Genomic DNA, 15014 nt, shown 5'->3' on the forward strand with positions numbered 1-15014 from the left:
GTCATGCGTTTCAGTGGCTCACAGCGCAGCGGTCTCACGCACGTCAGCAGGAGCGAGCTCCGCCGCTGACTGTATGTGCAGACAAGGCTGGGTCACAGAGTTGGGCCCGGGTGCCAAGCTGACGAGGGTGGATTGCGATGGTCCGTCTGTGCGGCAGCTTGGCCAGGCTGTGCGGCCAGCGGTCAACCGCTCGTCTGGATGCTGTGGGGAAGGCACGTCGCAGACGTGATTCACTCCCACAACCAGGGGCTTTAGGGAAGGGGGCGCCTTAGAGCGTGCGCCTCGATGGTCTGGGTGGCTGGTGTCAGCGGTCGAGGGCCTGGAGGGCAAGCGAGGTTTCCTAGGGAAGACCTTCTGCCTTGAGACGGTGTGTCAACTCCAGCCTGCGTCCCAGCCTGTCGGCCCCACGGTCTCAGCTTCCAGCCTCCCCGATCGTCGTTAGAGCCAGGCCCCCAGATGAGTATTTCCACCTGCACCTCTCTCTCCTATTGGTTCTGCTTCTGTGCAGAACTCTGACTGAACAAACCAATAATTAAGTTTTTAGTCGTTAGTAGAAGACGTTATTCCCATCTTAGTATTAAACAAGCTGAAATCTTTGGGATTTGTTTAAGGTGATAAAAAGTGAGGACGTGAGGACTTCCCTGGTGGTGCAGTGGTTAAGAATCCGCCTGCCAATGCAGGGGACACGGGTTCGAGCCCTGGTCCGGGAAGATTCCACATGCCGCGGAGCAACTAAGCCTGTGCACCACAACTACTGAGCCTGCACTCTAGAGCTGACTCAATCTGCATGACGGACTGGAAAAAAATCTCCCACGTCTTTATGAGGACACAGTGATCACGGAAGGCGGCACCAGTGGTGGAATTCCGCACAAGAGAATCCAACCTGAGGCGGGATCACCCGTGGCCACTCGGACACACCGGATGTTCACCTTCCACACCACCAGCGAGCTCTCGTGGCTGCCCTGGGTGTCCAGGTGTGAAATCCACCCCCCATTCTGATTAGTTACAGTAACTTCTGCCCTCTGGGGAGAGCTACAGAACGGCTATTACAGGTGATTCACAAATTCTTTTCCATTTCTAGAGTTTATTGCTATTTTAAAAATGAATTTTGGTTTATTGTTTTGCAGCAGAAACCCAATTTCTGACTGGAATAGTTTTCTTGGGCGCCATCCATCCTTCATGCTAAATGTCAGGTGTGAAACTGACAACTTAAAAAAAACCCTTTCTACCCATGTTTCTTGGTGGACACAGGAAATGGAGCCTCCGGTGAGGAGATGAACATGTACCATTTCACAAACAGAATGCCAACTAACTTGGCTTCATCTCGAGTAGCCTACGTGTCTCGATTTGGCAACATTAAGTGTCCTTCTTCTGAAACTGCAAAATCAAATCCCCTTTTAATTTTTCCTTAGAAGCCTTGGGGATACAAGTTTCACATCTGTATCTATCCCACAATTCTTATGGGATCTGGCCTTCAATGAACTATCAAATTCCTAAGAATGATCTCCAATAGTTTTGTCCAAATACCTGTGCTAAGCATGTATGAGATTACCTCCCTTCCCCCCTCCAAACCCCAGGGTGGGAGGCGCCATCGTGCCATCTTACTGATGGGGAAACCGCGGCAGAGGAAGCTCGCCCGAGCCCTCACGGCAGGCTGCCTCACCCCAGCCTCACCGCCATACTCACTCATCCGTTTGTGCCTTCTTTCTCCAAATTCAGGTTTCACTGGTTATGTAGTAGTTTTGGCTCCTGCTTCCTCCCCCATCCTCCGCTGTACCCTGAACACCTGGGCACCCAGAAGGAGAAGCTGCCCAACAGGGCAGAGGAGAGGGTGTGGGCCCTCACTGGCCAACAGGGCCTAGCTTTACGCCCAGTGGTTACTAGATGCCTGACCTTGGGCCCTCATGGGCACATCTGTGCCCTGAAAGGCTCACCAGCACCGCACCAAGCTGAGACCCAGAAGTAGCTGGATTGAGTCTCAGCCCAGGACAAAGGCCAGGGGCAGTAAAAGGAGAACTGGGGGTGGCCAGGCCTTCCTGAGAGAGCAAAGGAGAAGGTCCCAGGCTGCCTCTGAGCTCTCTGCTGACCCAGGAGGCCCCATCCTGTCCCACTCAGGGCCTTTGCCCTTGTCACAGGGAGGGACGCTCCAGTGGCATATCGCCTCCAAAAATAAGTCGCCTGTAAAACCTCTGATGTCACTGTTTGGACAGCTGGGATTCGTGCTTTCAGGATGGGCTCATTTTCTGCCTGAAGATGACTCACCCACCACATGCCAGCTCTCCTCCTCCCACAGAGGGCAGTCCAGCCACAGGGAGTCGAGGGGAAGGCCTGAAGTCGCCGGGGCTCCAGCGGCCCAGGGCATTCAGCAAAGGGCCCTCTGCCCCGCCAGGGCGCCAACCCCAGCGCCGGTGCAGGCTGCCCAGCACGCGTGTCCCCGGGAGGACGCAGGCTTCCATCGGCCACAGCTGACCGGATGACGGCCAGACTTCTCAGCGACTCATTCATGAAGCGGACGGGGTTCCCAAAGCCCTTGAGAACGTGCCACCTGGGCCGTGGGCTCAGCGGAGCTTCACGCGTAATCTGATTCCACTGCAGCCACACCTGAGGCGCAGCACTGATCGCGGGGCTCCCCGTGTTTGGGCCTGTCCTCCCCCAGGAGATCAGTGTGAGGACGGGGCCTGCAGTGGACCCCAGTCCTGGTGCGGTCAGACCCGGCCCGCTCCCCCCGGGTTTAAGGTCTGCAGGACGCCTCCCCCACCCCCGCTGGTGGGGCTGGCGGGGCTGAAGCAGCCAGCGTGTGAGGCGGGAAGGCACTGCCTGTCTCAAAGCTGGAAACACGCTGGCAGCGACTGATACACTGGTTACAGAGCGACGGCAGCCCCCTCCCAGTCCACGTGTTAGGAACAGCACAGGCAACGGCTTGCTTAGTGCAGTGAGGCTCAGTGGGGGAAACAAATTCACAAACCAGTGGTTCTTCGCTTTAGGAAAAGCTGCCTGGTTGTTCTAAGAGCTTCATCTTCAAGATTTCTTCAGATTGCACAGTCCTGAGTTTTCACTAAATGTATCATTGTAACCCTCCCACCGTATATACACACACTTTGAATCGGGGGATGTGGTTAATAAAGGACCGTTCCCCTGCACTCCCATTTCCACGAGGTCCCGACGGCAGGCAGGCCCGCCTGCTACTCTCCTGACTGTCAGCCCAAACCCGTCCCCCAGAGACTTAGCCACAAAGGCCACACCTTGTGAGTGGGCTCGGTTGAGCGGTTCACGACTGTGGGGCCCCCTACAGCTGCACTCGAGTCGTGCGGAACCAGAAGGCAGACAGCCCAGCTCACAGGCCCCTTTCCTGGGCTGACCTCAGGGCCTCCTGCCAGCAGTTACCCTGGACTTCTCACCCCTCAACTCCTGGACGAGCCAAAAACACCGGAGGTCACGGCCTCATGGGGATGGGGGGGCCACCAAAGTCAGCGCCCTGGATCCCGGACGGCACTGAGACCAGAGTTAGGCTGGCTCCACTGCCAACGCTCTGTGACCCCAGGCAAGCGCCAGCACCTCTGAGCCTCAGGAGGATCACCAAAAATGAACATTTTAATGCAAACATCTTTAGAGGCTCTTTCCAGTTCCAACACGCTATTGCTTTGCGAAACGGAAACTCGCTCATCCATCAGCAGAAAGTTAACTTTCTTCTGACCCATAAAGTAAAGAATTTCCCACAAGTCACATGAGTGAAACTCTCCTGGCAGCAGTTTTTCTGACACTCGTCAGTCAACAAATGTCACCAGGCCTTCTATGCACTCAGCACCCTCCAGGATCTGCCAGTCAGAGCCCTGAGACTATCTGAAATAAGTTTTAAATCAGGACTGAGCACAAAACAACAGACGCCCCCAAATACGCAGACCCCTCCTGTGTGCTGGACCTGCCGACCTCCTGCTGCGTGTCCTACTCTGTCTAAAAGCACGCTAGTCCAAACCCACTAAGCTGGTTTCGTAACGCATGATGGGTTGTTTCAAACTCGGGGCCACAAGGAAGACCCTCAGCACGCTGGTGCCACGGAGAGCACGGCCAGAGCCAGGCTCCAGGGGGAGGTCAGCGGGAAGGTGAGGATGCAGGGGCGGAGGGGGCGGTGAGGGTCCTTGGTCAGGCCTGGCCCCCGACAACTCCAGCCGGGCAGCCGCGCTGACTTGAGCCACCTGCCGCCCCCCCAGTGGCTCTTGGGCTCCCCCCCTTCAGGCCACCTCCTCTGGCCCTCGCTCGGCTACAGCTCCCAGGAGGCCTCCCAAGTCCCAAGGCGCCCCTGCTCCCCGTCCTCAGGCCTGCTGAGTCCACGTGCCCGTCCTGGACTCCGCCTGCCCCCTCGCCGTCGGCCCAGTGCCCAGCGCTCTGCCTGGCCCGGCGCCCGCCGTGTGACAAACAGACAAGCGAGTGGGGAGTGACGTCCAGCTGGCCGGCCAGGAGGGCTCTAGCGCCAGATGCTCTCGGCTGCAGGGCGACCGCGAGCTGCTTCCACCTTCCTGGGGGCCCAGGACTCCCCTTTCTGATGACCTTCCCTGGAGTCACCCCAAGGGATAAGGATTCCCGCCACCTGGTGCTAATGTGCTCATAAAACCTCAAAGACAGGAAACAACCGCTGACGGACATGAGAGGTGAAATCTGGTAGTTGCTTCAAGCACAAAATAGATTTTCTAAGTGCAAAAGGGTTAACTGAAATTCTACAGAGCACCTTCTTAAAAGGCTTCCAAGATTTGGTTCCTGCTCTGAGATTTCTGGGTGCCACAAAGATGACCCCAAAAGTAGGATCCCTCCTTCAGAAGCACTAGATCCAAGTCCTTCAACGGGAAGATATGACTCCCACCTGCTGCACCTTCCGAAGACGAAACCTCCCTGTCTCCACTCCTGGGGTCTTCCCCACGCCCTGGGGGGCCTCTAATCCTTCCACCCCTGGGGGCTGGGGGATCCCGCACTCGACGGCTGCACCGAGGGTCTGCTTCAGACTGGCAGCTTCGAAGTACATGTACTTCCAGGTCTCCTCGGAAGCACCGGCCCCTCCCATCCAGGGCCACCCCAGGCAGACCCATCCCCAAGCAGAACAGATGCCTGGCCTGGCCAAGGGACCCAGGTTCTGGGAGAGTCTCCGGTGCTGGATCAGAACCAGCCCACCCAGGCCCCCCGGCTCCACACTCCGCCCTGCATTCCCGGTCCTCATCCCTGTGGATGCAGCCCGTGGAGCTGCTCTGTGCCGGCGGCCTGGCCGCAGGGCAGGCCCTGCAGGGAGCGGGTGCGACCAGGCGCGACCAGGCCGGGGGGCGGGAAGAGCGCTGGGAGAGCGGCTGGGGGGCGCACACGCTGGCTCAGGGCCCTCCTGCCAGCACGTGAGTCTCTCTGACCCCCACCCCCGGGGGCCGAGCAGGGCCCACGTGCAGGGCCCGCCTGGAGCAGGGCTGACAGGCCCGACCCCCAGGGGCACAGCTAGCGACGCCCGCCTGCCAGGGACGGCCAGCAGCACCTCCACACGCAGGGCCGCCGCGCTCTGAGGGCCGGATGGAATTTCAGCGGAGCTCGGCACCGGGAATGCGGGCGCTGAGGTTCGGGTCCCTGCGGACGGTGCAAGTGGAGCTCACTGCCTTTTCCTGAGGAAAATTCAGTAACAGAAACAGCCTGGAGAATACTGCCAATTACCTTAAAAAAGCCTTTTGCCGTAATTAAACACGTGTGCACCTACGACGGGCTCACCCAGGGATAGACGGGAAGCAGCCCGCCGCGCTCTCAGGGGGTGCAATCTGCGGCTCTGGTCTCAGAGGGGCAGGGTCAGCCCAGGGCCCCGCGGACAGGCCCCCGGCGCCCAGCTTGCCCCGGCTTCCCTCCAACGGCCGCCGCCAGCCCTGCTGCCGGAAGCGGCAGCTGCGGCGCTTTGCGCTTCACTCTAAGTTGGGAAAAATTCAACTGGGGGTGCAGGAGGGAAAACACCCACAGGTGCCTTTTCAGACCGGTGCTTCTTCTCGCTGTGTCTGAGAGGTGAGAAAAGCAAGCCACACAGACGACGTGCTTGTCTCCCGGCTTCGACGCTGCCGGTCACGGCTGCCCCTGCGGACACCTGCCCGCTTCCTGCCACCAGATCCACGTCACCTCTGCCGGGAGCGCAGCGGGAACCCCACACTCCCAGCTCGGCTGGCACAGGCTGCTGCCTGGCCGACCCGAGCCGCCTGAGCTGAGGTGACGCGGCCGTTCCTCGTTAGGCGGGAGCTGCTGGCGGAGCGTGGGCCTCGAGCGAAGCCAAGCGCCCCTAAGAGCGGAGCCAGCGACCACGGAGGAGGGCGGAGGGGTATCACTCCCCACGAGGCCCCCAAACACCCGACCCCGCTCAGGCAGCAGCCCCGTCTCTTTCACAAACTAGAAGGGGGAACTTGCTCACAAACTAGAAGGAGGGAACTTGCGGCCAAGAACCAGAATCGGTCACGGAGCTACCACGGCTCTTCCCTTTCTGAGTCAGAGGCCCCAGGGAGCTTGTCTTCAGGAAGGTCGTCCAAGTGAGAGGGTGGGACCACCTGCCCTCCTGGGGAGACCTGGCTACGTCTCCCGCCCAGGCAGCGAGGTGGGAGAAGTGGACCACGACGGGTGATCTTCAAGCAGACGTGGACGCAAAACACAGAGCAAAGAGTCCCTTCATGCCCAGGCACCTGCCGGTCTCAGGAGGAGGCAGCCGTCGTGGCCGAGACGGAGGCCTCTCGCTCTCCAGGGAGCGTGGGGAGAGCATCCCTCTGGACCAGGGGACAGGCGGTGAGGAGGCCTGAGCATCTCTGCGAGGTGCCTGGGCCCTGAGAGCACGGGGTGGTGAGGGGTGGGTGTGCCTCTGGGGTCCCAGGCAGACAGCCTGAGCCACCTGGATTGGGTACCGTCCCCGAGGGAGAGGAGAGGCTGCCATCTAGGTCGAGGGGCACACTCTAATCAAAGGCTGGCTTTACAGCGAGAGGTTTGAAAACATCCACAGACCGTGGCAAAGCCAAGAGAGAGTGAGAACAAGCCGCTTCGAGAACAAGGCCAATAACGGGAGTGGCCCCTGCCGGGGACCCAGCCCACTCTCCAGCACAGCCCAGGCAGCACCAAGGCCTGACCACCCGACACGTCTCACTGGCTTTGGATGTGAAAGAGGCAAAACAGCTCATCAACAATTTTTTATACAGATCGTATGGTGAAATGACAACGTTTCTGGATATTCGGTCTAATAGAGTATACCACTAAAATGAACTCCACGTTTTATCTTATTTTTAAATTGTTTTACCTTTCAAAAATGTGACTTACTGGAAGACTGTAAGTTACATATGTGGCTTGAATTATGGTTTCATGGGACAGCACTGACTTAGAAATCTGGACTCTCGTGCTGGCTCACCTGAGGTCTAGCTGGTGGCAATGGAGGCAAGCTCCCTGGACTCGGATTTCTTTCTGAAATCAGCCCAGCTTCCTTCACTGTTAAAGAAGAGCTGAAATGCCATCCACACCCACTAGGAGGCTGGCCTCCTCCTCTGGCTGCTGCCCCGTGGCTGAGCGGGTTGTGCACTGCACGAGGACGGCACGCTGAGGGAGAAGGCCCTGCTCACATGGCACGTGAGTAGATCCGTGGATTTGTTCTTAGAGGTCCTGGCACTTGGCAGAAGGTGGCTAATCCCAGCAAAGTGAGTAGTTTACAATGACTTTGCAACAGGAGGAACGAAGCATCTTGAGGGGGCACTTTTTCTCATGTGCGAGAAAACCAGCTGGGCTCTGGTCAGCCCTCCCCGAACCTGCGGCCACCGGAGCGCCACCGCTTTGCTGGCTTGGCCTCCCTCTGTGTCACGCGCCTGGTGCCCGCATGCGAGCCTTAATTTACAAAACGGGATTGGCGTCTGATGCCCAAGAGGGACAACCAGCCGGGCCTGGGCCACCCAGGGTGGGCCACTTACCCTTTCGCTTCTCCTCTCGTCGGGTCTACCTCCTGAGCTGGTGGGGCTGGGTGCCGACCGGCCGCCCGCAGGGCCCGCTCCGGCCTCCCCGTTGAGGTGGACGGCGCTGACGTTGGGAGGAGTGACGGCCGAGGCTGCCGACGTGAGCGGGATGGCTGGCCGGGGGCTGTGCTGCGGGGACCCCACGGCGGGCAGGCTCTGGGCGCGCAGGGGCGACACCGCGGCGGTGGGTCGGCCCTGGGCCTGGGCCGGGTGGGCAGCTGGGAGAGAGGGGCGGAGAGAGCAGGGGGAGGTGAGTCTGCAGCCGGCAGCGTGGGGGCCACGGCCCGCCCTCCACCCGCACCTCTGCTGAGTCTCCAGCCCCAGCTGCAGCCGCAGGCGGGGCAAGGAGGCCTCTGGGCAGCCGGCCGCCCCCGCCGCACCAGGAGCCGGGAGGCGGCCTCTGAGGCTGCCGCAAACGAGGCCCTTCCCAGTTTCTCCCGTCTTTGAACTGGTGTTCTCTGCTGTAAGGAACCAGTACGCTCGGGAGGGTTTCAGAACCACCCCGTTCGGCCCTTCGTAGACATGAAGCCTGTGCAGGAGCCCGGAAGAGGCCCAGGGAGGCCCTGGGCTGCCGGGCACCGCTGCGCGTGAGAGGACCCCTGTGGACAGCGCGGCCCCGGTCGGCCTCCACCCGCAAGTGGAGCGGCCCAGCCCTCGGCCGCCACGCCCGCTGCTCGAGCTGGCCGAGCGGGGGCGGTTGTGTGAGGATCCACGGACCGATGGCTCACCGTCCGTCTCCCCACTCCAGCGTAAGCTCCACGGGTGGGACTTTCGTGTCTAATTCACTAACGTATTCCAAACAGCTGGAACAGTGCCCGGCACGTAGTAGGTGCTTAATAAAATTCATTCGGAATGAACGAATCTTTGAGAAAGGAGAACCCTGGCTAAAACATCTCTACAGATTTCCCGGAACTGAACGGCTGGAGAAGAAAACAACACTCCATGAGAGAGAGGCATGGTTCACAACACAGGCTGGTGGGAGGCTCGGAATCCACGGGCCTTCGGTACAATTCACCCTCAACCTCACCTGCCCGGTGGGTCCCAGACACACGCGGCCGACCCGTCGCCCTGCTGGGCCTGCTGGTCAGCGACGTCAAAGCAGACGTGGGCTGAGGACGAGCGTGGCCACGCCGTTACTCCCAGTCTCTGCCCCTCCTCTCCTCTCTATCCCGTTGTTTCAGTAGCTCTGGAGCCCCAGATCCCGCTACCCCGCACGGGTCCACTCTGCCTCCCAGGACCAAGGTCCAGTGGTGCTTTAAAGAGAGCAGGTGAATGAGTAAATGACCTACCTTATCGCCCACTCTGTCCTTTCCTTACTCTCAGGCTATCACTTCCCACTTCATGGATGGAACGGACGCTGGAGACTCCCCCAGCGTCAGGGCAACCTCTGTCCAGACCCAGCCCCTCAGCCTCCAGGGTGCAGGGTCCCACGGGGCGACCCTTCACCCTCACTGACACCTCCCACGCCCCGTCTCTCCTGTCCTCAACTCCGCCCCTCCTATAACTGACTAACCAGCCCGAGGCCCTCCTCCCATACCCCCTCCTCTCTACCGGCACCTCCTTTCCTGCTGCCTTGACCCCTAGGGGCTCGGAACAGTGTCCACATGGCCCTTCCTTCCTTTTCCCTCGACTCTCTGATGGGCCTGTGTTTGGTGCCTGCTCGTCCTCTGAGGCTTGACGGTTACGGCGAGTTCGGGTTTGCATTTGTGGCTGTGATTCCGCCTCACGCGAGAGCCCATCTTCCGTCTGGGGGACCCCGCCGTGATCATCCTCGAGGATTCTCTCTCCCGGCCTCTGCTCTCTGCTTCTGAAAGTCGTGTTAGAAGTCATCTGGAGCTCGGCGTCCACCCCGTGTGTACTTTCTTCTCGTTTCGCCTCTGCTCCATCTCTGGACAAGCTCCTCTGCAGGGCTCCCGGTGTGGCCAAGTCCATCTCAGCTGTGTCCAGTCCAGAGCGTGTGTCACCCACAGAGGTTTCGTATTTAAATATATGTTGCCTTTCCAAAGCTTCAAGTTGCTTCTGTCCTATCCAGTGGTTTCTGATTCACATCCATCTACCTGCTGTTTTACTTTTCTTCTTCATAATACTATTTTTTCTTCCTTTTGGTGGGATGGACGTTATTCCTTCTTCTTCCTCTTGGAGGAGCTGAAATGTGCCGATTTCAAAGCCTTCTTCGGTTCTCCTGCCCGTTCTTCAGGCTGCTGGCTTCTGTGATGCAGGACTTTCCCACGAGCTGAGTGCAGGCTCGCCCTGAGCGTGAGTGTCTCACTGCCCTGTTTCCCTCTTTTATCCCCTCCTGCAGTTTTGTTGCTGCTTCTGCCTGGCCTCTGGGACCTCCCCTCAGAACCAGGTGTAATCAGGTGGCTTGAGTCTGGTCCTGCAGGAAAGGTGCAGATCTAGCCCTCAGGCCAGAGCCAGACTCAGCTCCAAGTCCAGGTGGGGCTCCATTCCCTCCCTCATCCCAGGCAGGGGCTCCGTACTGACCACTCCCAGGAGGGGGCTCAGCCCTTAGACCAGTGCACCTGGCTTGGACCCCTGACGCCCTCCAGGGGCTGCCTGTCCATGTTCTCCTGCAGGAGGGGAAAGCCACCACCACCTGCTTCATCCCGGAACCCAGGAGGCCAGCATATCAACCCTCTCGTGTCCCATTTGTTTACATCCAGAGTTGCTTCTTTAAGTATCAAAAACCAACCAACCTCTCTGTGTTCACAGCAGAAGGGGGTGGGATTTCCACATGAATCACTCTTCCATGCTTCCAGGAGTCCTCGACTCACTTCTGTCTCCTGAAATACGGTTTCTCACCCCATCATTCCATCAAATGTATCTGGACAAGATCAATTATGACTCCCCTGTCACCAAACTTAATGGACACTTTTCTGTTTTCAGAAAAAGTATCTATTGATCTAGCCATTTCTCTTCACACCAATATCACACTGATCACTGTGGCTTTTTAATATGTCTTGAAATCAGTGTTAGCTTTCCAACTTTTTCTTTTCAAGGTTGTTTTAACTATTCTAGGTCCTCTGCATGCCTGTATGAATCTGGGAACCAGACTGTCAATTTCTACCACAAAGTTGGGTGAGATCTTGATTGGTATTCCATTGAAGCTATAGGTCAGTTTTTGGCGAATAAACACCTTAACAATACTGTTTTCTCACTCCTGAATAAAGTATACCTCTCTACTTATTTAAGACTTCTTTCTTTCTTTAACTTGCAATATTTTGGAGTGTTCATTGTGCTGGTCTTACTCATCTTTTGTCAGATTTATTCCTAAGTAATTTATATTTTTGATGCTATTAAAATTGGTATCATTTTTTAAATGTCAATTTCCAATTATTCATTGCTGGTGTAGAGAAACAAAACTGACTTTTGTATATTGATCTTGTATCCTGTAACCTTGCTGAAACTAATTTATTGTCTCTAAAAAAATCTTTGTCTGTGTCTGTGTGACTGTGAATTCCTTAAGGTTCTCTATGTACAAGATCACGTCATCTGCAAACACAGATGGTCTTACTCTTTCCTTTCCCATCTCCACACCTCTTCTTCCTCTGCCTTGACTAACTGTTCTGGCTAGAATTTAACAGCACAATGTAGAATAGAACTGGTAAGAGTGGACATCCCTACCTTGACGCTGACCCTGGGGAAAGCTTTCAGTTTGTTTTTTTTTTAATTAATTTTATTTATTTTTGGCTGTGTTGGGTCCTCGTTGCTGCATCCGGGCTTCCTCTAGCTGCGGCGAGTGGTGGCTTCTCTTGTTGCAGAGCACAGGATCTAGGTGCGCGGGCTTCAGTAGTTGTGGCGCATGGGCTTAGTTGCTCTGCGGCGGCATGGGGGATCTTCCCAGACCAGGGCTCAAACCGGTGTCCCCTGCATTGGCAGGTGGATTCTTAATCATTGTGCCACCAGGGAAGTCCCAGCTTTTAGTTTCTCACCATTAAGTCTGAGGTTAGCTGTGGGTTTTCACATATACCCTTTATCAGGCTGAGAAGCTCACTTCTCTTTTCTCATTTTCTGAGAGTTTTAATATGCAGACGTGCACAGCGCAGCAAAAAAACTTGAGTCATTTGATGCACATCTTTGTTCTGAATCCTACTCTGTCTAATTTATGTTGGATTTTGTCAAAATTTTTTTCCACATCTACTGAAATGATATTATGTTCATTTTTGAGTTTGTTAATACATTGAATTGTATTGACTGTCAAACATTAATCAAACCTTAAGTTCCTGGGATAAACTCTACTTGATCATGATGTATTATCCTTTTTACTTATCTCTGTATTTTACTTGCTAAAATTTTGCTGAGAACTTTTACACCTATGTTTTGAGTGATATTGGTCTGTAGTTTTACTTTTTAATGTCTTTGTCTGGTTTTGTTATGAGGGTAATGCTGGCTTCATGAAAGAGTTAGGAAGCATTCTCTCTTCTTTTCAATTTTCTGGAAGAGTTTCCGTAGAATTGTTATAATTCCTTCCTTAACCAATAGGTATAATTCATCAATGAAGCCACTTAGGCCTGGAGTTTTCTTTGTGAAAGGTTTTAAACTAATTCAATTTCTTTAATAAATAGAGGTCTATCCAGGTTTTTTAGTTCACCTTAAGTCATCAAATTGTGTCTTTTAAGAAATATATCCATTTTGTCTAATTTGTTAAGTTTATTGGCATAAAGTTTTTAAAAATAATAATCCCTTATCATTCTGCAGAATCTGAAGTGATGTCAGTTTTATTATCCATGGTGTTGATAACTTGTGTATCTCTCTTTATTCTTTATCCATCTGTCTCGAGGTTTATCAATTCTGAATCAATTTGGATCCTGACTCCGTCACCTGTTAGTCAGGCAGCCTCAGGCAAGTCACTTAATACTTCTGAACCTCATTTTCTCTTTTGTAAAAGAAAGAAAATAGAATCTACCCTGATGGGTTGTTTTTAGTATTTAAGATTGTAGTCTGTTGGAGACGCACACATCTCACTTAGGGGCCACAGCTCAGTATTCACTAATTCAGTGATCATGGAAACCTTACAGAACACCATAAAACCACAGAGACTGCGAATAATGGGATCAACTGTGTGTCCTTCTAATTTTAACTGATTTATGGTTTTATATTTAAAGTATTAAAATCTGCTTTCTGTTCACAGCATATGGTTGGGTCTTGTCTTTTTTTTTTTCTGTAACAATCTCTGAATTCTACTTGAGGCTATTCAGATGATTTGTATTTAATGTGATTATTTATATGATTAGGTATAAACCTACATTTTACTACAAGTTTTCTATCTGACCCATGTACTTCGTTCCCGTTCCCCTCTTTTTACACCTTCTTTTGGATTAATGGAAGCTTCTGTGATTCTATTTTATCGCCTCTGTTAGCCTGTTTGCTGAAACTCTTTGCTTTGACGTTTAGCGGTTGCCTGCGTCTCTAGTTTATGGTCACCTACCTACACGTCCTCACACAGCACACGAACAGACTCAAGACTCCCGACAATGTGCACGGTGCTTCTGGGCCTCCCCTCCCACCCTCTGTGCATCTGCCATCACATACTTTACTTTTATACACATTTTTAATCCCAAACTGCACTATTTCTATTTTTGTTTAAACAGTCAGTTTTAAAGATTTTTAAATAGTAAGGAAAAAATCTTATGCATTTATCCATGTAGTTACCATTTCTAGTTCTCCTCATTCCTTTGTATAGATTCCCATTTCCAACTGGTGTCATTTCCCTTCTTCCTAAAGAACGTTGTTCAACATTTTTCATAGTGTGGGTCCATTGGTGATGAAATCTTTTAGCTTTACTGTGTCTGAATGATTCTTTATTTTGCTTTCATTTATTTATTTATTTATTTATTTTTTTGGCTGCACTGGGTCTTCGTTACGGCACGCAGGCTTCTCTAGTTGTGGCACACAGGCTTAGTTGCCCCTCGGCGTGTGGGATCTTAGTTCCCTAACCAGGGATCGAACCCGTGTCCCCTGTATTGGAAGGCAGATTCTTAACCACTGGACCACCAGGGAAGTCCCGCTTTCATTTATGAAAGGTACTTTTACTGCGTATAGAATCCTAACTTGACAGATTCATTTCTTTCAGGATTTATTTAGTTTCCTACTGTCTTCTCACTTGCAGTATTCCTGACAAGAAATCTACCTTCATCCTTATTTTTTCCTACTTCACATGTGTTTTTTTCTCTTGCTACTTCTAAGGTTTTCTTCATCACAGATTGTGAACGATTTGATGATAATTTGCCTTGGTGTAGTTTCCTCCATGTTCCTTGTGCTTGGGATTCGCCAACTGTCACTGATCTGTGAGTTTCCAGTTTTCATCAAATTTAGAACAATTTTGGTCATTATTTCTTCAAATAATTTTTCTGTCCCACCCTTTTCTCCTTTAGTTTGGGGACTCCAGTTAAAAATATATTTGGCCACTTGAAGTTGCCCCATTGCTCACTGATGCTCTTTTAGTTTTAAAAAATTCTCTTTTATCTCTGTTTCACTTTTCATAGTTTCTATCGCTATATCTTCAAGTTCACTAATATTTTCTTAGCCAACGCCTAACCTGCCATTAATGCCATCCAGTGTATTCTTGATCTCACACAGTGTAGTTATTTCTTAAAGTTTGATTTTGGTCTTTAACATATCTTCCATGTTTCTACTTACCTTTCTGAGCATATTGAATGCAATTATAACATCTGTTTTAATATCTTTGTCCGCTAATTCAAACATCTGTGTCAGTTCTGAGTCAGCTTTGATTGACTGGTTGGTTGATCTCGTCACTGTGGGGCATGTTTTCCTGCTCCTCCCCATGCCCAGTGCTTCTTTACTGCCATCAGACACAGGTGGGACGAGAGCGGTGCTGCCACTACCAGGCGAGGCCCCTCTGCACGGACGGCCCCGTGCCCTGGGAGCCGGCTGGCGGGAACAGGCGCCTTCCAGCTGCGTATCTGTGGACACTGAGAGTGAGGACCCTTCCTGTCACTGTGCTTCTGGCTCCATGCGTTCCTCACACACCCCTGCCTATTAGTCCTCAGCGTCCTGGTCCAGGGATGCTGTGTA

General features: G+C 53.4%; 1 protein-coding gene across 1 annotated transcript in view; it reads right to left on the reverse strand.

The window, feature by feature from the left end:
- SH3RF3 (SH3 domain containing ring finger 3) overlaps positions 1–15014 on the reverse strand; it is a 216383-nt gene that overhangs the window by 37373 nt on the left and 163996 nt on the right. The window contains exon 8 of the mRNA XM_036873870.1: positions 7938–8197. Coding sequence (XP_036729765.1) covers positions 7938–8197 — 260 coding nt within the window. The remainder of the gene's footprint in view (positions 1–7937; positions 8198–15014) is intronic.

This window comes from Balaenoptera musculus, chromosome 13 (assembly GCF_009873245.2).
Source record: "Balaenoptera musculus isolate JJ_BM4_2016_0621 chromosome 13, mBalMus1.pri.v3, whole genome shotgun sequence".
Taxonomy (NCBI): Eukaryota; Metazoa; Chordata; class Mammalia; order Artiodactyla; family Balaenopteridae; genus Balaenoptera; species Balaenoptera musculus.